Below are 22,663 nucleotides of genomic sequence, written 5' to 3'. Positions count from 1 at the left end.
GTCTGTTGCTTTTAGTGACTGTGGAATGATTCCTGTGTCCATGTTTCTTCTCCATAGAATGCTAAAGGTAAGTGAAAGGGGCTTCATGCAGTTCTTGATGAACACGGAGTTCCACGAATCTGGGCCCTGGGGCAGAGTGCATAGGCATGTCATTTATTGCTTTTTTCGATGTCTTGTGGTGTTATGATAATAGCAGAGAAGTTTTAATTAACCTAATTTTGAGTCTCGGCCATAAAAAAGAATCGTTTAGATTATCGACTTTTAGTCTGGTTAACGGCTCACTAATCGCCGAGTCATATTGGGACTTAAGTATCTCACTCATTTCTTTGCTGTCCTCTGTGTAAGTTCCATCTCGTCTCAGCAGGGGGTCCAATACTGGATGCTGTTTTTGCCCAAGATTTTGGGGTTCTTTCAGTTTCATTTACGGCTGTAGGTTCTTCCCGAGTTTCTTGTCTCTTGTATGATTCCTTAAGCTTAAGTTCGATATTTGTTATTTCTCCTCCCACTGCCTCTTCTCGTATTTCAGATATACTGGCCACTTTCAGCAGCTCTGTGATTCTTCGCCTTCGCCTGTATTGGAAGCGTCTCTTTCTAGTTTACATCTTCTCTTATTATTCTTACAGGAATGTGCCTTGAGCATACCTCAAGGACCCTAGCCTTCTATGCGAAGGTTAGGATCCGTGTTGTTTAGGATATTGTCACAGCTTGCTTCACTTAGAACATGGCTGATTTGATCTCACTGTATGTTCTTGTTACTGAAGTTGAATTTGGTGAAAGCACCATCATAACTGATCACCTTATGCTGGTCAGGAGCCCTGCGCATACATGTCTGTACCTCTATTATGTTGTGAGCTGAGTGATACTGTTATAATTCGAATCATATCATCATTATTAGTGAAAGTGAGGTCCAGTGTATTTTCCAGTCTTGTTGGCTCCACTGTTTGCTAAAACGTTATTTGTTACACTCCTCCATTTTAGGTGACTTATGTTGAAATTCCCCAGTAGCAAGATGTTTGGGGCAGGAGTTGGGAGATTTTCTAATCAGTGGCCACTTTTCAAGAGCTGTTTCTGGAATTATCGGAAAGTAGTATCAGAAGGCTTGTATACAACCATAATGACAAGGTTTTGGTTTTCAACTTTTACTGCCAAAACTTCGACTACATCGTTTGAAGTGTTTAGTAGTTCCGAGCAAATGGGTGACATACAGGACCAACGTCCCCTTGTTGCCTGTTTACTGTCGCATCTAAACAGGCTATAACCTAGGATCCATATTTCGTTGTCAAAGTGTTCTTTTATTTGGGTCTCTTTGAAAGCCACAAACATTGCATTTGACTGTGAGCAGTCCACTTATGAAAGGCATTTTGTTGTTTGTTGATGGCTTTAGATCCTGTATATTTGCAAAGATAAATGTCCTCGACTCACGAAATCGTAATGACACGATTGCAAACCATACCACGGGTTTTGAGACTCTCTGATCGCGGGTTCTATCCCAGCCCGTGGTATGGTTTATAAATGTCCTCGTATTGATGGTATGTAGAAGGGCTTTGTTTGCTGGGACTAATGTCTGTTGTTTTGGAGTGGAGGCCGCTGACTGTGCCTCCACTCCAGAAGTGTTCCGAGTTGGTGTAAGATTTCTATAATTTTTGGAGTGATTGTGGCTTGCCTGGTTTGTTTCCCATGGTCTGAGTGATCTGTATCCCCTTTAGATGGTGTGCCTGACGGTATGTGCTGTAACATTGTCTTTCATAGACTGACGAGTAACACATTTCATTATAAAATAAATTACAACAAGAAGAGCTGCATTCTCCAATTGTCATATTGGTGCGGCATTTTTTGGGATAGTCAAAGTTGCACATCCCAAATATTCCATGCCAAGGCATAAAATTTACATAGATATGATTTTTGTTTGCCAGGATTTTTTTGTGGCTGCTCTCCCTACTGGAGCATTTTTCTGACTCCGCACTATCTACAGCACCTGTACTATCGTCAGTGCCTCCACTAGTTTTTTCTGGTAATGTATTAGCACTCTTCCCAGAAGCATCTTCCCATTTTTTTTTCATCTCCATTAGTATTGCGATTTTGTAACTCTGGAATTCGCATATCTTTGTCTATACATGTTTTCCCAGCACCAGGACCCTATCTCTATTTGGTACACTGACTTTCATTTCTATATTCTTACAAGTACTGTCCTCCAAGACAGCACCAGCACCAGGGGTGACAGCACCATCTGACCCACTCCTTTCACTTTAACAACTATTGTACGAGAAGGATGTTTTGGTGTTACTGTCTTTTAGTATAGATGTGAAATATGCCAATGGCAGTAGTATGTCTTATATAAAATAAAGTTCAGCTCTTCTGACAAAAAGTTTTAGCGTTCACCTACGTATATGGTGCCTCTAGCAATCCACAGCTACTGAACTATAGTAGACCCACTGCTAATGAAATTATAGTGAACCAAGAAGTATTGAAACGACTGTATAGTGAAATACTTGACAATATCCTCATCGCCCTGCTGAAGTCTGCCACTTAGGCTGACACTACTAAAGTCTACCACCTCAGACTGACACTTTTCATTACTCTTTTAAACTATTCTTAGTGATGGAGTCAGACAGAAAACTTACTCTGTGTGATGAAGTATGACAGGAAAACCACCATCGCGCGTAAAGGCCGTATTAGACAAACGAAGTTAACTTGTTTCGCTAACACTGTAAAATTTCATATAGATCAGGGTAGCCACTCAGTGTGGTTGTACTAATTGTCTTAATAACGTGTGTTTGTGTCTCCTCACAGTCAGGGTGGCGTGAGGATGGAGGTGAGGCAGACTCCAGCCAGTACCCACAGCCCATTCTCATCAAGATTCAAGAAGACATCACCAGCACACATTATTCCGAGGTTGTTGATATCATTTACCTGGAGGAGAACGTCTTCAAGTAAGTGAAAGACGCAAAATGGTTTAAGGATGAATGAAAAACTGGTAAAAAAAAAGTTAGTTTAATATTTTTGTGTGCACTCCCTCCATACCCATGATGTGTGTGTGGTATTCAGAAGATTACAGAGGAACAGAATGGGTCCAGGGATCCCAGTGTTACAGAGGTAATGGTCTATTTACAGAGTTGTGATCTGTTAACAGTTAGTTTTGTTCGCTGACAAAATAGTTCAAATAAGGATAGATTAGTGAATCAGACACACGTTCAACACACGTTCAACACACGTTCAACACACGTTCAACACACGTTCAACACACGTTCAACACGTGTTCAACACACTTTCAACACACGTTCAACATGTGTTCAACACACGTTCAACACACATTCAACACACGTTCAACACACGTTCAACATGTGTTCAACACACGTTCAACACACATTCAACACACGTTCAACACACGTTCAACACACATTCAACACACGTTCAACACACGTTCAACACATGTTCAACACACGTTCAACACACGTTCAACACACGTTCAACACACGTTCAACACACGTTCAACACACATTCAACACACGTTCAACACACGTTCAACACACGTTCAACACACGTTCAACACACGTTCAACACACATTCAACACACGTTCAACACACGTTCAACATGTGTTCAACACACGTTCAACACACGCTCAACACACGTTCAACACACGTTCAACACATGTTCAACACACATTCAACACACGTTCAACACACGTTCAACACATGTTCAACACGTTCAACACACGTTCAACACACGTTCAACACATGTTCAACACACGTTCAACACACGTTCAACACATGTTCAACACGTCTTATTCATCAACTCATCAGTAGTGACAAGAGTATGTTGCTTGCCCTGAGCTAGGGTTGATCAGTCTAATGATCCAGCCAAGTCAGCAGTGAATCTACATGATTATTATTACTACATTCACGGGAGAAGCGCTTAACCTGTAGGGGTCACACAGTGCCTGAGGGAAATGGAAGGCCTCTAGAATCGATTCGTGGAACTGGAGCACTGATTGAAGTCCATGGATCAAGAGCCCCCCTCCCCCTTGAGGGGAGTAATGAGCATATACAGGGTGTTTCAAAGAAATAGACCAAATTTCAAAGCAGTATCCCTTGGAAATTGGATACATCTTTTTGACACACCCTGTATATTACTCGGTATTCACTTCCTGCAAAGGGATTGTCTTAATGCCAGAGGAAGACTCTTGATTCAAGGAATTATAGTTACCCCTCTCCTTAAATCTAATTTCATTGCCTACCGCCACTGTCACGTGTGTGCGGGAACGCTAAACCCGTAAGGGGGAAGGGTTATGAAGTTTCTGGAGCAAGGGTGGAAATCAAGTTTTAATGCAAGGATAAAATAGCTCCGATTCCTCGCATCAAGAGCTCTTCGGGGTTCCAGTGTTTTCAACACCACTAGTCCTCTTGCAACACACAACGACCTTCATGGTAACAAGACAGTCCTCGATGACATCCTGACTTTATTGGGTTATCCTGGGTTACTAACCCTCCCCTGGGTTAATAATTCAAACTTCACACTCTGCGACAGTTGGTTCACTGTGCGACAGTTGGTTCACTCCGCGACAGATGGTTCTCATACTTCAGGTTCGAGGCAGTGCGTCCCAGCTTGACGGTGTACGACATCACCTCGTGCTTCAGCGGCCACGACCACATCCGACGCTTTGAGGTGGCCTTCCCAGGGGACTTCCGTGAAGACTACGACAGTGACAGTGTCGGTTTCACTGACACTGTGCAAGAAAATCTGGCACAAGACCTGGGCATTTCTCCTATACGCGTACAACATGTGCTGGTGAGTCTCAAGGATGTACTCTGCCAGGAGTACATGGGTATATAAAAGTTAATGGGGGTTGCATTTACATACATGAATGCCTACAAGTGCATATTAATATGGGGTACATAGCTATAACATTACATGAGAGACTCCTCCATAATACATACTGAGAGTATCAGCTGAAAAATAATTAATATTACTCCATTCACAAGATGGTACGAAACCCATAGTTGTGATGCGGTGTCTGGGAATGAGGAACCAGGCTTGATCCAAGGAAAGGGAGAGCAGCTTCAGTTCCATGGGTTAAGAGCCCTCCATTAATATCAAGTTACCCTAACCCTTCCTTGAAGGAAATTGGTATCCCCATAATTTGGAAACTCTAGTGGCTGTCGAAGTTTAATTTTTCTTCCTCTGAGGTTCTTGTATGATAGTGTTATAAGTACAAATAACTTAATAAGAAGCTTCGGTCGATGCTGCTTATTTTAACTTGACTTGATAATATTTACTGTTTATTTTTGTTGCTTTATTCTTCTTTTTAATATTTCTGAAGCATATATTTTTTTCTGACTATGAGCGCTGAGTGAACTGTACTGCCCAAGCGCTTCTTAAATAAAGAATAACAAATCACAATACTGTGGGAGGAAGAAAGGACCAATAACTTGCATTTAGGAGAGTGGAAACTTGAGACGACGTTTTGGACCGACTTGGGTCATTGACGAGTCACACTGAAGAAAGAATGGCTTGGATTGGATTGGAAGTGGTTCGCCGGTAAAGTCCCGGACTGGGTCTTGTCCATGTTGTGGCCTGACATTGAGTCCCCGGTAAGGGGAGTGTCGTAAAGAAGAATGGTTGATTGATTGATTTGTCAGGAACTGCGTCCTGACACTGTATTTGGGTGGTCACGGTAACTTTCAAAAAAACGCACTGGCTCTGTTTTATCCATCATGAATATGCTCATGAAGGTTTTCACAATAGTTCTGAATATTTCTTTGGTATCTTCTATCAGGCCGCATATGAAGTCGGTGAAACATGTGACTGTAGACAACATTTGATGGCTAAGGGATGTCCTACTGTGCTCTCCTGGGCTACATTATGCCGCTCAGTTTTGGTCTCCTTACTACAGGATGTATATAGATTCATTGGATGAAATTAAGACACAAATGCAACATCGGTGTATCTTTATTATAGACGTTTCGCCATCCAGTGGCTTTATCAATACAAATTCCAGGACATAACTTGAAGACAGCAGAACTATATACAGAAGATGAGGTGCGAAGAGCACCGTAGTCGTGTAGATTCTGTAGCAGAAGCTAGGAGCCTGACGCTTATATAGTAACGTCAGGTGGAAATGGGACGTGTAGCAGACGAGGGCATAGTCACTGGTAGGCGGGATTTCCCAGTGGAAGTAGGTCCTACCAAAAGAGATGGGTTAGTTGTAGTAGTAGTTGTCGAATTCGTGAAGCTTATGTACATGCCAGGCTCCTTGCTTCTGCTACAGAATCTCCACGACTACGGTGCTCTTCGCACCAACTCCAAGGTTGAGGGACTGATTACCTCATCTTCTGTACATAGTTCTACTGTCTTCAAGTTATGTCCTGGAATTTGTATTGATAAAGCCATTGGATATTTTTAGTACGCTATTTACATTCCCTTTATTTATTCCTGTTTTCCATTTATACACATCGATCATATCCCTTCCCCCTAATTCTATGCCTTTCTAGAGAGTGCAGATTCAGGGCCTTCAGTCTATCCTCATAGGGAAGATTTCTGATACATGGAATCAATTTTGTCATCCTCCTTTGTACATTTTCCAGAGCATTTATTTCTAAGACATGTTTTATAAAATGAAACCCCCATTTTAGACTGCTTTTTCTTGACAGGATGTCATGAAGCCCGTGTGAAAAGAATTTTAAATTACACGAGCCTCACAGCCTTGCTTAAACCTAGGGTAGTTTACATGCCGTGATCACCTTGGAAAGCTTACCTCCAATACTTTTTTATCCCCACAAACTCTTTCGCCTCTCTTATATTATTTGCTTCATGTTTACGAAAAATGTTCATACTTTTACATGAGAATCTACAACAATGCATAAGAAATTACAGATCTCAGATAAGCTACAAACAGCATGAAAATAGACAGACATGCCATGTGAATGTGGACAGAATAATTCAAAAGATTCATACAGTTCAGAAAAATGAAGCTATACTGTGTGAGTCTATGCGTGTAGTTGTACAACAATGGTATACAATACCGACAAGATGAAATTAAGACACATGTGCAACATCTGGGTATCTTTATTGTAGACGTTTCGCCATCCAGTGGCTTTATCAATACTGATTCTAGGGCATAACTTGAAGACAGTAGAACTATGTACAGAAGATGAGGTAATCAGTCCCTCAACCTTGGAGTTGGTGCGAAGAACACCGTAGTCGTGGAGATTCTGAAGCAGAAGCAAGGCGCCTGACGCTTATATGTGCGCGCGCTCGTGTGGGTGTATGACGTGTGGGTGTATTTATAACTCATTACAATTGTGACCGGGTGTGGACGTGTCAGTGGCTCATTATTTTGTAATTTGTTCATGATTGTAACCATGTATAGGAGTGAGGCTGATTCATTACCTTTGTAACTTGTCATGATTGTGACCAGAGCTACCTGGTGTTCATTACCTTTGTAACTTGTCATGATTGTGACCAGAGCTACCTGGTGTTCATTACCTTTGTAACTTGTCATGATTGTGACCAGAGCTACCTGGTGTTCATTACCTTTGTAACTTGTCATGATTGTGACCAAAGCTACCTGGAGTTCATTACCTTTGTAACTTGTCATGATTGTGACCAGAGCTACCTGGAGTTCATTACCTTTGTAACTTGTCATGATTGTGACCAGAGCTACCTGGAGTTCATTACCTTTGGTTTACTTGGTCCCACCTTATGTTTTTGTTATTGAAATTGAATTTGGTGAAGGCTTCCTCGTGACTGATTAGTTGTATTAGATCCCCAAGCACAAATACCATAGATGAGCTAAGTGTAAGTAGTGCTGTTTAGGGCACATAGTATCGTATCTTGAACAGGATGTCTACTGTTTGGAGACCTTGGCTATATACTAGATGTGAATATGAAATTTAAGATCGCAGTTACGGTGAAAACCTAAACTAGCCAACTGCTTTTTGGTATTTTTATTTTGATAAATGTTTCACTGCTTTAGCCCCAAATAATTTGTCCCAACAGATGGAATTTGATGAGCATAGCAGCCGGCTGTACTGTCAGTTCACTCTGGTGGATCAGCCACAAGTGGATGGCATGACCTTCCCAAGTAGTGTGGGTCCACCACTCGACCAGGTGGTGACCACACTTCAAAATTCTATGGCCCACCTCATTATTGTCCTCTACAACCCCAGCTATACCACCCCTGGGGTAAGACAAATTAATTCTTATTATTTTTAATTTTTTTTTTGTTGGAGTGACCTTAAAAAGAAACACTCACCAATATTCACATTATCTGTGAAAATTTGTGTGGACTGCCTCCAAGTGAGTCGCCTACCCTGGCAAACTCTGTTGACACCGAGCTCTGAGGTGGGTACCTCAGCCTCACAAGTGGCTTATAGGACAGATTTTCACAAATTCAAATTCAAATTCAAAGTTTATTCTCTATAAGGATTACAATGCTGAGTTTACAGAAATTTGGTTATTGTTTGGTTTACATGTAGTAAAATTGAGATTACAGAGTGTACCACTAGAACGCTTAGCATGGCTAGGCATTTCGGGCACTTAGTTTTATTCTTAAATGTAAAATATTACAAATTATGAGGTAAGTTGGTATTATGGCTAAGTGACTAAATACTAGTTTGTGAGGAAAAGGTATGGTGATACCGACAAGATGTGGAAAAAGACACTTATGTACAGTTCAGGACATTTATTAAAGGAAACGTTTCGCCACGAGTGGCTTCTTCAGTCCTAATACAGAGAAAACTAAGAAAACACACATAAACCATACCCCCGGCCGGGATTGAACCCGCGGTCATAGAGTCTCAAAAGTCATGTTGACGGCAGTGAAGGGACTTGAGCTAGAGTTCGTCACGGCCACGCTAGCTGGAGATTCGTCTGTAAAAACTTGCATTTGTGGTCACAGAGGTGCCTGTGCTAACTTTCCTATGGTATAGAAATATACCTAGTTGGATGAATCTTTTTGTGGCTAGCTGGTCTAGTGGCTAGCGCGACGGGCTGGAGTTTTGAGACTCTATGACCGCGGGTTCAATCCCGGCCGGGGGTATGGTTTATTTGCAATCGTGTCATTACGATTTCTTAAGTCAAAACACACATATATATAGTGGTGGGAGTCAGGTGAGGTGAAGCGTGGGTAGAGGTGGAAGTAGTAGTAGTAGTAGTAATGGAACTAAGGAGGTGAGGTTAGAGAGGGACCTGTTGGCATCAAGTAACACCAGTTCCCAGGATGGGTAATATCCTCTTGCTTAGTAATTTTGAAATACTGTAACTACCGGATTTCTGCTTTATAGTGTTACTGACAGAAATTAGTGCAGCTTCAATGCATTTTCTCCGTCTTAAGTCGTCTTCTTTAATAACTAGTTTAGCTTCATTGAATTTCATGAGGTGTCCAACATCGTCTCTATGTTGAACACATGCGTTTTTGCGGTCATCATTTCTGCAAGCATTTTTGTGTTCTGCTATCCTGATGTCCAGAGTTCTGGCTGTTTCCCCTACATATACTTTGTCACACCCCCCACATGGTATAGTGTAGATTCCTGCACTTGTGCCAGAATCATGCTTGGGTTTTTGTATCAGGTTCCTAATAGTAGTTGAAGAGCTGGTAGATATTTTAGCCAGTTTTCTGTCAAACATTTTTGAAACATTAGTGGCAACGTTGCTGACCGGTAAAACGATGTAACTTGGAGGCTTTTCTTCAATTTGAAAGGTGTTGGTCTTGCTGAGGATACGTGTTGCACGTTTCCTGCAGTCACGTATGAAGTGTAGGGGAAAGTGTAGTGAACTAAAAGAGTTGGTGATGTATGTACATTCTTCTTCGAGGAACTGCGGACTGGAAATTCTGTAGGCTCTCAGAAAGAAGCCAATAACTACCCCTCTTTTAGTTCTTGTGTCATGGTGAGAGAAGAAATGTAGAAGATCATTCTTGTAGGTAGGCTTCCGGTAGACTTTAAAAGAAAGTTTGCTTTCCCCTGTGCGTAAGAGAACGTCGAGAAAAGGTAACTGGTTGTCCTTCTCCTCCTCTAGAGTAAATTTAATAGTAGGTTCCAGAGAGTTGATGGTGTTGAGGATGCCCTGTACGTCAAGATTTTTGGGTACAATGACCAAAATATCATCTACGTACCGCATCCAAGTAACTGAACGAGGGATGTTATTGAGGATCCTTCTTGATTCTAGGTCCTCCATATATAAATTAGCAAGAACTGCACTAAGGGGGGATCCCATGGCTAGTCCGAAGAGTTGTTTGTACTTCTTGTCCTCGAACCTAAAACAGTTATAACGAACACAAAGTTCGACAAGGCTCACAAAATCTTGGCGGGGTACAGGTAACTCTGTATCATCTTTAATCACCCTGCGAAGAAGATCAATGGCTTGATCAACTGGGACATTGGTGAATAAGGCAGTCACGTCAAAACTTGCAAGCTTCTTATCACTCATGTCGAGATCCCTGATACGGTTAAGGAGGTCACCCGAATGCTTTAGATGAGCCTGACTGATTGTACCCAGGAGCTTTGACAAATATTTCGCCAAAACTCCTGCTAGACTGTGAGGGGCGCTGCCGATACCAGATGTAATGGGTCTCATAGGCACATTTGGTTTGTGGGTCTTTGGTAAACCATAAAGTCTAGCTGACTTGGGGTTGGTAGGGATGAGGCGCAAGAGCTTTTTACCTTCTTCTGATTTCCTGAGTATACTGCGGGTCTTACTGAGAAAAGAATCTGTTTCTTTCCTCCATGCATGTTCGGGGATGGAAACGTATGTGTTGGCGTCGTTCAATAAATCTTGCATCTTACTAACGTAGTCTGTACTGTTGAGGATGACCACTCCTCCTCCTTTGTCCGCTGTGGTGATGAGAATATCATTATTGGTAGCTAAGTGTTTGAGTGCCTGGATGTAGCGACGAGGAATGACTGGACGACTAGGTTCAGAAACTGCAGCTGCAATAAGTCCTTGTATGAAACCTTTGTTAAACTCAGAGTCACCGAAGAAATGGTTTTTGATCACTGTGTCTAACTCGCATTTAGGCTTCCGTATGCCAGTAGCAAACTTGAGACCTAAGCTGAGTGCTTCGGATTCTGTATCACTGAGAACATAAGAAGGGTTATTGATGATGTCAGCTCTACCAGGAGGAGTGGTCATCCTCAACAGTACAGACTACGTTAGTAAGATGCAAGATTTATTGAACGACGCCAACACATACGTTTCCATCCCCGAACATGCATGGAGGAAAGAAACAGATTCTTTTCTCAGTAAGACCCGCAGTATACTCAGGAAATCAGAAGAAGGTAAAAAGCTCTTGCGCCTCATCCCTACCAACCCCAAGTCAGCTAGACTTTATGGTTTACCAAAGACCCACAAACCAAATGTGCCTATGAGACCCATTACATCTGGTATCGGCAGCGCCCCTCACAGTCTAGCAGGAGTTTTGGCGAAATATTTGTCAAAGCTCCTGGGTACAATCAGTTAGGCTCATCTAAAGCATTCGGGTGACCTCCTTAACCGTATCAGGGATCTCGACATGAGTGATAAGAAGCTTGCAAGTTTTGACGTGACTGCCTTATTCACCAATGTCCCAGTTGATCAAGCCATTGATCTTCTTCGCAGGGTGATTAAAGATGATACAGAGTTACCTGTACCCTGCCAAGATTTTGTGAGCCTTGTCGAACTTTGTGTTCGTTATAACTGTTTTAGGTTCGAGGACAAGAAGTACAAACAACTCTTCGGACTAGCCATGGGATCCCCCCTTAGTGCAGTTCTTGCCAATTTATATATGGAGGACCTAGAATCAAGAAGGATCCTCAATAACATCCCTCGTTCAGTTACTTGGATGCGGTACGTAGATGATATTTTGGTCATTGTACCCAAAAATCTTGACGTACAGGGCATCCTCAACACCATCAACACTCTGGAACCTACTATTAAATTTACTCTAGAGGAGGAGAAGGACAACCAGTTACCTTTTCTCGACGTTCTCTTACGCACAGGGGAAAGCAAACTTTCTTTTAAAGTCTACCGGAAGCCTACCTACAAGAATGATCTTCTACATTTCTTCTCTCACCATGACACAAGAACTAAAAGAGGGGTAGTTATTGGCTTCTTTCTGAGAGCCTACAGAATTTCCAGTCCGCAGTTCCTCGAAGAAGAATGTACATACATCACCAATTCTTTTAGTTCACTACACTTTCCCCTACACTTCATACGTGACTGCAGGAAACGTGCAACACGTATCCTCAGCAAGACCAACACCTTTCAAATTGAAGAAAAGCCTCCAAGTTACATCGTTTTACCGGTCAGCAACGTTGCCACTAATGTTTCAAAAATGTTTGACAGAAAACTGGCTAAAATATCTACCAGCTCTTCAACTACTATTAGGAACCTGATACAAAAACCCAAGCATGATTCTGGCACAAGTGCAGGAATCTACACTATACCATGTGGGGGGTGTGACAAAGTATATGTAGGGGAAACAGCCAGAACTCTGGACATCAGGATAGCAGAACACAAAAATGCTTGCAGAAATGATGACCGCAAAAACGCATGTGTTCAACATAGAGACGATGTTGGACACCTCATGAAATTCAATGAAGCTAAACTAGTTATTAAAGAAGACGACTTAAGACGGAGAAAATGCATTGAAGCTGCACTAATTTCTGTCAGTAACACTATAAAGCAGAAATCCGGTAGTTACAGTATTTCAAAATTACTAAGCAAGAGGATATTACCCATCCTGGGAACTGGTGTTACTTGATGCCAACAGGTCCCTCTCTAACCTCACCTCCTTAGTTCCATTACTACTACTACTACTACTTCCACCTCTACCCACGCTTCACCTCACCTGACTCCCACCACTATATATATGTGTGTTTTCTTAGTTTTCTCTGTATTAGGACTGAAGAAGCCACTCGTGGCGAAACGTTTCCTTTAATAAATGTCCTGAACTGTACATAAGTGTCTTTTTCCACACACACTAGTTTGTGAGTTTAGCAATGTGAATGCTTTTGTTTTGGCACAGTATATAGTTTCAGTATTGGAGTATCACAGGATTCGTTATTTTAAGACTGAGATTAATATTTCTGTTTATGGTCAAATGAGTGAGCGATTGTAAGTGTGAACCACCAGGTGGTATTCGTGAAGTTAGTTGACGGGGTGTATCAGGGAGATAAGATGTTTTCTAATGGTAGTTTTGAAGGTGATGAATGTGTCTGCAGTTCTAGAGTTCTCAGGTAGGGTATTCCAGATTTTAGGGCCTTTGACATACATTGAATTTTTGTAAAGGTTTAGTCGGACACGGGGAATGTCGTAGAGATGTTTGTTTCTGGTGTTATGCCTGTGGGTTCTGTCACAACTATCAAGAAAGCGTTTTAGGTCAAGGTTGATATTAGAGTTTAAGGCCCTGTAGATATAGATTGCACAGTAGTAAGTGTGGATGTACTGAACTGGGAGTAAGTTTAGATCTTTGAAGAGTGGGGGGGGTGTGCTGCCAGAGATGGGATTTAGTGATTATTCTTACTGCAGCTTTTTGTTGGGTTATTATTGGCTTTAGGTGTGTTGCTGCAGTTGATCCCCAAGCACAAATAGCATAGGTGAGGTATGGATAAATAAGTGAGTGGTATAGTGTGAGAAGGGCATTTTGCGGCACGTAGTATCGTATCTTGGAGAGGATCCAAATGATTGATGTTGCAAGAAACTTGCCTGCATGCACGTATAAAGGACTAACTTACTTGGTGTTGCAGCATATATCCTGATCTTCAACTTCCCTAAGCTTAGCCTTAGCCCCTTTGGACTTCCCCTCAGAAACCACGTGCAACCGGGAGCCTTAATTCCTGCAATATTCAATCGTTATTAGTGTCCTGCCTGCACCTCAGAAATTCCTATATCCAAGAGGGTAAGTATCCCCTAGTATAACTAAGCAGACACGGACACTAGCTTCCAGACTGCCTTGAGACACTGGTACTTACTGGGCATGCTCTGCCTGTTGCACACCGGGCCCACAGATAAAACTCAACTCACAATCTCCCCAGACACTGGCCAGAAATCTACGAGAAACAGTGGAGGTCTTGTCTTACTGTATGGGCCTGACGGAGGTCATCTACGGTACATCGAGGTGCCTCTACCAGATTTCCCCAGGTCTCAAATATGAAGACACGTGGGGGGCGCCGTCTGCTGATCACGGCACGTCTTGTCCAGTTGGCGTCTGTCTTAAGAAGAACGAGCTGGTCTCCCTTCCAGACCCTTGTCTCTTCGTTCAAACTAGGGCTGCCAGTTCTCCCTAGCTAACTTATCCTAGTGTTTGCCTACATTATCAGCCTATTACTACCTATGTTAAGGTCTTAGGTCTACATTATTATTATCTACAGATGCCTTAGTAAACCTAATATTAGTGTACTAACAGTAAAACTACCTACTCCTTCCCTGAAGAGTAAATCTATAAATTAAATAAATGCCTACCAACATTCCACTGCCAACTAAAGAGAATGCTGTTTGTTTGGGAGGGTTTTAAGGGCCATCCAGCTCAGCCGTTCCATCACGGCCATGCTGGATCTGTCCTGTGGAACTTTAGGGACCAAATAAATTTCCACATTATCATTGTTTTGCCAGAGGCACATAGATACAACAGTTCATATGTCTCTCCATGGGGAAGTGGAATAAGAATCTTCCTTAAGCCATGCGTGTCTCAAAAGCTGACTAAAATGCAGGGAACAATGGGCTAGTAATCCCTTCTGTATAAATTTCTAAAAATAAGAAGAAAACCTTATTTTATTATATATTTAATTAGTTTTAATTCAGTGACTGTCTCCTGCCAAGGCAGGGCGATCCAAAGAAGAAATCACATTCACCATTATTCATTTAACTGTGGGGAAGCTCTAAACCCATGAGGATCATGCAGAACCTGGTGAATGAAAGGTAAACAAGTTCGATCCAAGGAATGGAAGGAAAGAGCTCTATTCCTTGACTCAACAGCCTTTTACTATCATCAAGAACTAAGATGCTATTAACATCTACATTTTGATCCAAGGGAAGGGGAGGGCAGCTCCATTAACTTCAACAACACCGATAATCTTGAGGGGGTGAGGATGCTAGTGTCTCAGGATGTTGATGTTCAAGAATGATAGAAGTCGGTGCAGGTTGTGCATTTTTATTTCATTCATGTGGGAGCACTAAGCCCGAAGGTCATATAGTGTTTGGGGAATGGGAGGCAATCAAATTCCATCCAAGGAAAGAGAAAATGGCTCCAGTTCCTTGGATCAATATCCCTTCACTGCCATAACATTATAAACACGGACTTTACAGTATTGGTTCAGCTCATTTTTCACTATTACTCATTTTATTTGTAAGTGAACACACAGGCTAAGTGCTATTAACAGTCAGTTAACATCCAGACACCTATTTATTACTAAGTGAACAATGACAGTATGTGCTAGGGGACCTGCCCATAAGTCACATACTTGAAATTGAACTCTTATTCCTTTGGTTGTAAGTCAAGCAATATCATTATTGAGCTAACATACTTGATGGTAAATAAAATGAGTTTTTTAATCTTTGCATCCAGCACATTAAGATTATGGAAGCCTACAATAACAGCCTACATGAACTGTTTGACGACAACTGCACGCCCATGTTGAGCCCTTCACCACACAGGTTGCAGTTACCAGATGATAACAAACCTCAGCTGAACAGTATACCTTCATTACATACTGCACACAAGAACAGAACTGCAAGTAATAATGAAAAAACTAGCCAAACTCATGCTGAATCTATGATCCTCGTCATTGTCGATATTGAGTTTGTAAACCTTCCTGGTGCCAACCTTCAGCAAGCAGCTTATCTCGAGGGCCACGTGAAAAATAAGAGTCAAGCAGAGTACACGCCAGGTAAGTCTACTTATGAGGATTGTCCCTCACATCTGTCTTTAGATGAATTATTTTATTAATGGAGAGGTTCACCACTAAACCTGTAAGGACCAAACAGTGCCTGGGAATAAGGGGTAATAAGGTTTGATCTGAGGAAAAGGAGGATAGCACTACAGTGGTACCTCGATATACCTCCGCTTTGGAATAAGTCCAACTTGGTATACGTCCTGTTTGGACACAAAAATTTTTGCTTGGTATACGACCTTTGTTTGGAATACGACTCATGTGCTAGAACTTGTATGGGTCAAAGTGAGTCACGACACCCCACTTCCATCCAAGTGGATGGATGTCAAAAACTTTGCAGAGACGTACCACCCCCAACAAAGCCCCAACAAGCCGTAATAACATTGTCGGGAATGACCAGACTGTCACATTTCCGAAACATCCTGAGGAGAAGGCAGAAACAAAGTACCTTGGAGAGATTTTTAGTAAAAGTTAAAACATGGTGAGCTTCAATCAGGTCCAAATAGGGAAAAGAGAGAGAAAAGAGAAGGGGGACTCTCCTTCCAAACAATAACATTTCCTCATCCTCCCGTCTCAGCACTATCCTAACAGACACTACTCTTTACAGCAGAGTAAAGTAATGTTAAATTTCCATTTATTTCATCTAATTCTTTTTGTATTTATGTACGTATTTTAGTATTAAGCAGTGTTTAAATTATTTTATACAACCCCATCAATGTATAATATGCCAATACAATAGGATTTTTTCATGGGAACGGATTAATTATTTTCCCTATATTTCTTAAGCGAAAATTCGTTCGGTATACGTCCTGTTTGGTGTAAGTCCAAGGTCCTGGAACGGATTAAGGACGTGTACCGAGGTACCACTGTATTTCTTTGTATCTAGAACCATTCACTATTAATGTATGCCCCTTGAAGGATTCACAAATAAAGGTAAAGTACTACAGGCACTGGAAATTAAAAAATTACCTGATAGATTAAATATTAAAGATGGGACACTACAAGCATTAGCTCTACTACTGTTGCCACATGTACAAAGTCGCATCAAAAATGTATCAGCAATTTTCATGGCTACATATTTTATAAGATATATCGGTGCTTTTAGTAATAAAATTTACAAAAACTTGCATAAATTACATACTGTGTGAACTTTCCACAAATATTTCTTTAACAGTTATATGGTATTTCAGGAGATATGGCTGGAATGGGAATAGGAATGTTCTTCCTTGGACTTGTGTTGGGAGTGGTGGTCATGATGGCTACCCTCAGTAAGTTTGGACTTACAGATGGCTTGGAATTTATTGCTATGAACTCTCGCAGATCTTGAGAAATGCTGCTAAATAAAAATATTAACATTATACTGTATGTTAGCCAAATTATTATTATTATTATTATTATAAAAAAGAAGCGCTAAATCACAAGGGCTGTACAGAGTTGCAATGTTAGCCAAAAAAGTATTATTTAATTAGGTTTTAAGTATATTCATGGGGAGGGTTACTAGAATTCCTTGAATCAAGAGCTCCTCGCCTACATCAAGTCACCTTGAAAGGTAATGAAAAATAAAATAAAAGTTTAACAAACCAAAGAAATTATGTAGGAATGTGTTGAAGCCAAAATTTCAAGAAAATTTTGCTCTTGAAAAGCTGATGGTACTGAAACCCACAAGTAAATATTTTTTTGTTAATTATTAATAAACTAGTATTTTTTTATTTGTAAACAGAAGAACTATAGGTTCATATTGAAACAAAAATCCTTATTGCTATTGCTTATCATAAGAGAACAACACGTCATTTTTTCTTCCATTAGTCATTATTAATCAATACAGCATAAGGCTGTATATTTATAGGTAGTTCTAATTTCTTGGATCAAGAGCACTTCAGCATAAAGGCAGCTCTTGAAGGAAAGGCTGAAGGAGTAGATCACTCAGTTACAAGTGTGGTGATCACAGTTGAGTTCTGAATAACTTGGTTATGTTACCTGAAAACATGTTAAGTGAACCAAAGAACATACCTTACAGTTGGATGTAGCGAGGTGTGCAGAACATATAGCCAAAAAAATAATATATATAAATAATTCTAACAAATTCTGGTTAGTTGTTCTGAACTTGCTGACCGCCCTTATAAATTCTACCCTTTTCCTCCACCCTTGGGAGTTTCAGATCAAGCATATTACACAGTTCACACACCATACCCTGCAACACTGTATGATCCTGGTGAGTTTAGCGCTTTAGTTTTTTTCATAATAAGTCTGAATTTGTTAACCTTGAAATATGTGGAGAGAATTGGGCTTCATAAAGCCCATTGTGTAGGCAAAACTTTGTCAATAAAGGATTGCATTATACTGCACTTGTCCACCTCCAGCATCACTAACATGCAATTCTACTACTGGGTGCCATGGTTAATATCCAGAGATGTGATGGGGTGATTTAAAGATCCAAAATCAATTTAATGACAACTTGAGTAAGATATTCGACAGGTACACATTGTAACTGGTTGCATGGGAGGTTTTTACATCAAGGGTGAAACTAACCCTACCACCCCTTACCCCTTCCCTACAAATAATGGCCTCATCCACTGGTTAACCATGGTGCAGAGGGGAAATGCCACATGACATTCTAACAGGATTTGGCATGCAAAGCTGATTAACAAATATTTTCCTCTAAATTTACCTCTTCAAGGGGAGCTCCTTGGCACAGTGAAGAGGCTCTTGGTCTGAGGAATTAGATCTTTTGGTCTCCTTCCTCAGACTGAACCTAATTACCCCCCAATCCCCCTTCCCTACCCCTCCCTCCCCATATCCCCCTTTTTTTCCTCTTTCCTCTCCTCTCCCCACCCTCCCCTTGTTTCCCGTCTCGTTTGTGGCCTCTGGGGTTCTCCCCTCTGGCATTACAGTTTCTAGGTAGGGGTGGTGTGTAGGGGTTGGTCTCATGCCGTGAGGTCCCTCGGGGGTGGTGCGGTTTGCCATGGAATCTGAATTATCTGAAGGTGCCCTGCTTCCTTCCCGGATTTCCGGGAAGAGGGCGAGGTACCCTTCAGGTAATGGGTGTATCTCTGGAAGCTGCCTCTAGGTTTTGGGAGGTGGCGGCTGAAGGGGGCATGCTTTGTGGTGGGTTTCCGACTGCCCTTTCTTTTGTCTGCAGAAGTAGCTCGGTAGATGTGAGGCTGCTACCTTGGAGTGCTGGTTTACTGGCATGAGGGTAGGGTATGGCACGGGTTCCATGCTGCATCTTCACTGCCCGTCGGCTCGAGGCCCTCTCGGATGAGGAGGTGAACTTCCAGCCCTTCCATGCCTCCTAGTGACTGTCACTCTTTTTTTTCTTTCTTTCTTTCTTTTTTTTCTAAAAATAACAAGAAAGGAGATATCATGAAACAAGCACCTTTATTATGGGGTCTTTACCTAATGAAACCCTTCCTCTTCCCAGACCCCTTTCTGATCCCACACCCTGTTCTGACCCGGTTTCATTATCGGTCCATTCTCTCTACTCTTCTCATACCCCTGTACCTACTGCCGGTGACACTTTGTCACCTGCTTGAGGTGCTGTGGCGTCACCCATTTCTGTCCATGCTGCTACTTCTAGCACACCTTTCACAATGCATCTGGCTTTCCCTAACACGGCACGACGGTTTTCGGATCACCCGCCTCCCTCGGGTCAGACCACCTGCTGTACTATTCCTAAATGCCCAAGACAACCTACTGATGACAGTTCATCGATGATTGCTCAAAAGCAACCAACACAACACTCACTACCTTTGTGTACCGGGTTAATGCATGCGCAATGGACAAAATTCTTTTCTTTACAAACGATGTCTCAAACGGATTATCTGTCTGAACATGGAATTAGTAAAACTCTTTTAAGGCACGTTGGCCAAAATATATCTTTCCACGCTCTTTGAAGCAGTGCACATGTCGTAACTGTACAGAATTCAGAGCAAGCTCAGCTCTCTCCTGCATCACTTCCATTGATAACGTACCAGTCACTGTTCGTAAAATAATTTAAATAATTACTTTTGAACCTATTGTCCATTGCTGACAGGAATATAATTGAATCATGTTTCATAAAAAGCCTTTTTGAAAATATGAATATATCCTTTGGTTTATATAAATTAGATTCATTTATAATAAATAGAACTGTTGTACAACTATGATAAACTTCTCTAGTTTTAAGTAGTCAGTAAGCCATTAAATTAAGCCGTCCCATAATGCCTAGGCATAATAGAGGCTCTCTTTGCACTGTAACCCATTATTGTAAATACATAACTTCAATGTACTACTTGCAAATAAATAAATTTGAATCTGAATTTGAATTCTTGCAGTGGTACTGTGGTCTTATTGCATACCATTGTACAGAATGATTTTTTGTTTTACGGCAATATTTTAGAACAATTAGTCCTTCAAAACCTCCCTATTCTTAAGGTAGATACATCCTGCATGCTCATGGACGGAGGTGCTTTCCTAGTAACATCGCTCGTTTAGCCTTCGACAGCTGTGAACTTCTGTTCTGTCCATATTGTGGGCCATCATTTAGAGGTCCGTCAAGTAGTTCCCACTCCCCAACAGTGTCGTAATTGCTAGCATTTTGGGCACCCCGCTAAACACTGCAGATCTGCGGTGGAATGCTCGATCTACAGTGCAGATCATTCCAATACGTCTTGCAGTCTTCCCCCCTCGTCTCAATTGCAAGGAACCTCATCCTTCCTTTTCCTGCTGTTGCCAGGTCTATTGTAATGAACGAGAGATCCGTTACCTTAAAGAGCATAAGGGCCTTACTTACACTATGGCAGTCTCTCAGCTCCACCTTCAAAGAAAACTTCCTTGTGTCCTGTATGCTCGAGTAGCCCACAGACCTTCAACCCTGACAGTCCTTCCGCCTCCCAATCCCTCCACATCTGTGTCTTCCAGGGTCACACCCTAGTTTCTAATGCTCTTGCAGTTTTATCCTCTTGACAATCCTACCTCCGCACCACATTCTACTTCTACTTCTTCACCTTGCTCGCTTACTTCTCAGTCTACTAGACCTCGCAAACCTACACTTTCTTCATGAGCATCACCTGTACAGAATCTATCTTCTACCTCAGAGACTAATTCTCACCCCCTTTCCAGCTCTCACACAAAGGTAGAGGTTCACCCCCCCCCCTAGTTTAGTTCCCTCTTCATCTGTTACCCTCCAACCTCCTTCTTCTCCTGTTACACTGCAGGACTCTTCTCCCCCAGCCAACTCATCTCTCCAGGCTCATATTCCCCGCCCTCCTCAGACCTCTTTGGTTGCCTCCAAGGTTATTCCGACCTTTACTTGCAATGCCTCTCCTGTCTCTGACATCATGGCATCGTCGGCTTCCTTATCAACTGAGACGTTGGACGCTATCTTCAGCTATATAGCAGAGACGACACCCCCATTGGACACCAACACACCTCCTCCTACCCCTTCTATTTCACGACCCATGCAACAATTTATTCCTCCGCAATATTCTAATTCTTCCTTACACGCTTACCATTGCCCCCACACGTTAACTTTACTGATCCTAGAAGCCCATAGGTTTCATCATTTCTTATCATTTTTATTTTTGTACATAATGTCTTTCTTACAATGGAATATTTGTGGGCTTAGGAGCAATCGAGAACTCCAATTGTTGCTCTCTCAGTTGTCCCCAGTATGTGTTGGGTTGAAAGAGCCCAAATTATTATTATAATAAAAAAGAAGCGCTTAGCCACAAGGGCTATACAGCGTAAAGAGCCCAAAATTTGTTCTGCTGTCATTCACCCCATTTTGGGCTACTTGCTGTTACAGTCTTCCAGTCCTTTACCTGACAAATCATTTAATAAAAGCATACTTCTTGTATGTGTTAATATACCATATCAACAAGTTTTTGTTCGTTCCCCACTGCATTATACTGCACCTCACATTTATTTACACCGATGGTTTAAATAAAATAATTTCATCTCTACCACCTCCCATATTGTTGTTGGGTGATTTTAACACTCACCATCACCTGTGGGGAGTCCCACTGCGACTCTTGTGTTGATTAGTTGGAGAGACTTCTCACTTCTTGTCCTCATGTTTTAAACACGGGTGCTCCTACCCATTTTGACTCTTGTACTCAGTCTCTCTCCTGCATTGATCTTTCTATCTGTTCCTCGCCCATTGCACTCGATTTCGCGTGGTCTGTTCTTCCAGAGTTACACGATAGTGATCACTTTCCCATCCTTCTTACTTCTACTACGTATGCCCAAACATTTCGTAGCCCTCGTTACCAATTTGCTCGAGCAGATTCTGACTTATACTCCCATCTTACCACCTGTTGTGAGGACCCCCTTTTGTCCTCTATTGATGAATTGGCACACCACTTTTCGACCTTAGTCCTAATTGCAGCCACGCGTTCTATCCCCAAAACCTCGGGTAGGCATTCTCAGGCATGTATACCTTGGTCTCCTACATGCGCCCCTGCAGCGTGTTTAAAATGTGTTGCATGGGGCTGTTATTGATATAATCGTACCGTGGAGCATCTGTTGGATTTCAAGCGGGCAAGGGCAGTTGCTCGCCACATCATCCGCAACACATTTTTATTATAATCAAGGGGAAGCGCTAAACCCGGAGGATTATACAGCGCCTGGGGGGGGATGTGGAAGGCATTCAGGCTTAATTCGGGGAACTGGTGCACAGATCCAATTCCCTAAATCAAGAGCCCCTCACCAACATCAAGGAACCTTCCTTGAGGGGGCCGCAACGCTAAACACACTTGTTGGTGAGATTACATGTCTACCATTAACTCGTCTTCCCCTATGTGTGCAATTTGGAAAAAGG

The 22,663-nt window shown here is 41.9% G+C and overlaps 1 protein-coding gene across 1 annotated transcript in view; it reads left to right on the top strand.

Annotated features, from left to right (window-relative positions):
* The window catches only part of LOC128691613 (uncharacterized), a 38,414-nt gene extending 20,210 nt beyond the window's left edge, over nt 1-18,204 (top strand). The window contains exons 9-13 of the mRNA XM_070088950.1: nt 2,791-2,930; nt 4,582-4,786; nt 7,997-8,182; nt 15,540-15,861; nt 17,055-18,204. Coding sequence (XP_069945051.1) covers nt 2,791-2,930; nt 4,582-4,786; nt 7,997-8,182; nt 15,540-15,861; nt 17,055-17,191 — 990 coding nt within the window. The 3' untranslated portion in view covers nt 17,192-18,204. The remainder of the gene's footprint in view (nt 1-2,790; nt 2,931-4,581; nt 4,787-7,996; nt 8,183-15,539; nt 15,862-17,054) is intronic.
* Nucleotides 18,205-22,663: the final 4,459 nt, after the last annotated feature.

The sequence above is a fragment of the Cherax quadricarinatus genome, chromosome 26 (genome assembly GCF_038502225.1).
Source record: "Cherax quadricarinatus isolate ZL_2023a chromosome 26, ASM3850222v1, whole genome shotgun sequence".
In the NCBI taxonomy this organism is placed as follows: domain Eukaryota; kingdom Metazoa; phylum Arthropoda; class Malacostraca; order Decapoda; family Parastacidae; genus Cherax; species Cherax quadricarinatus.
The sequence above is the reverse complement of the archived record's forward strand: the minus strand, read 5'-3'. Positions and strand labels throughout refer to the sequence as shown.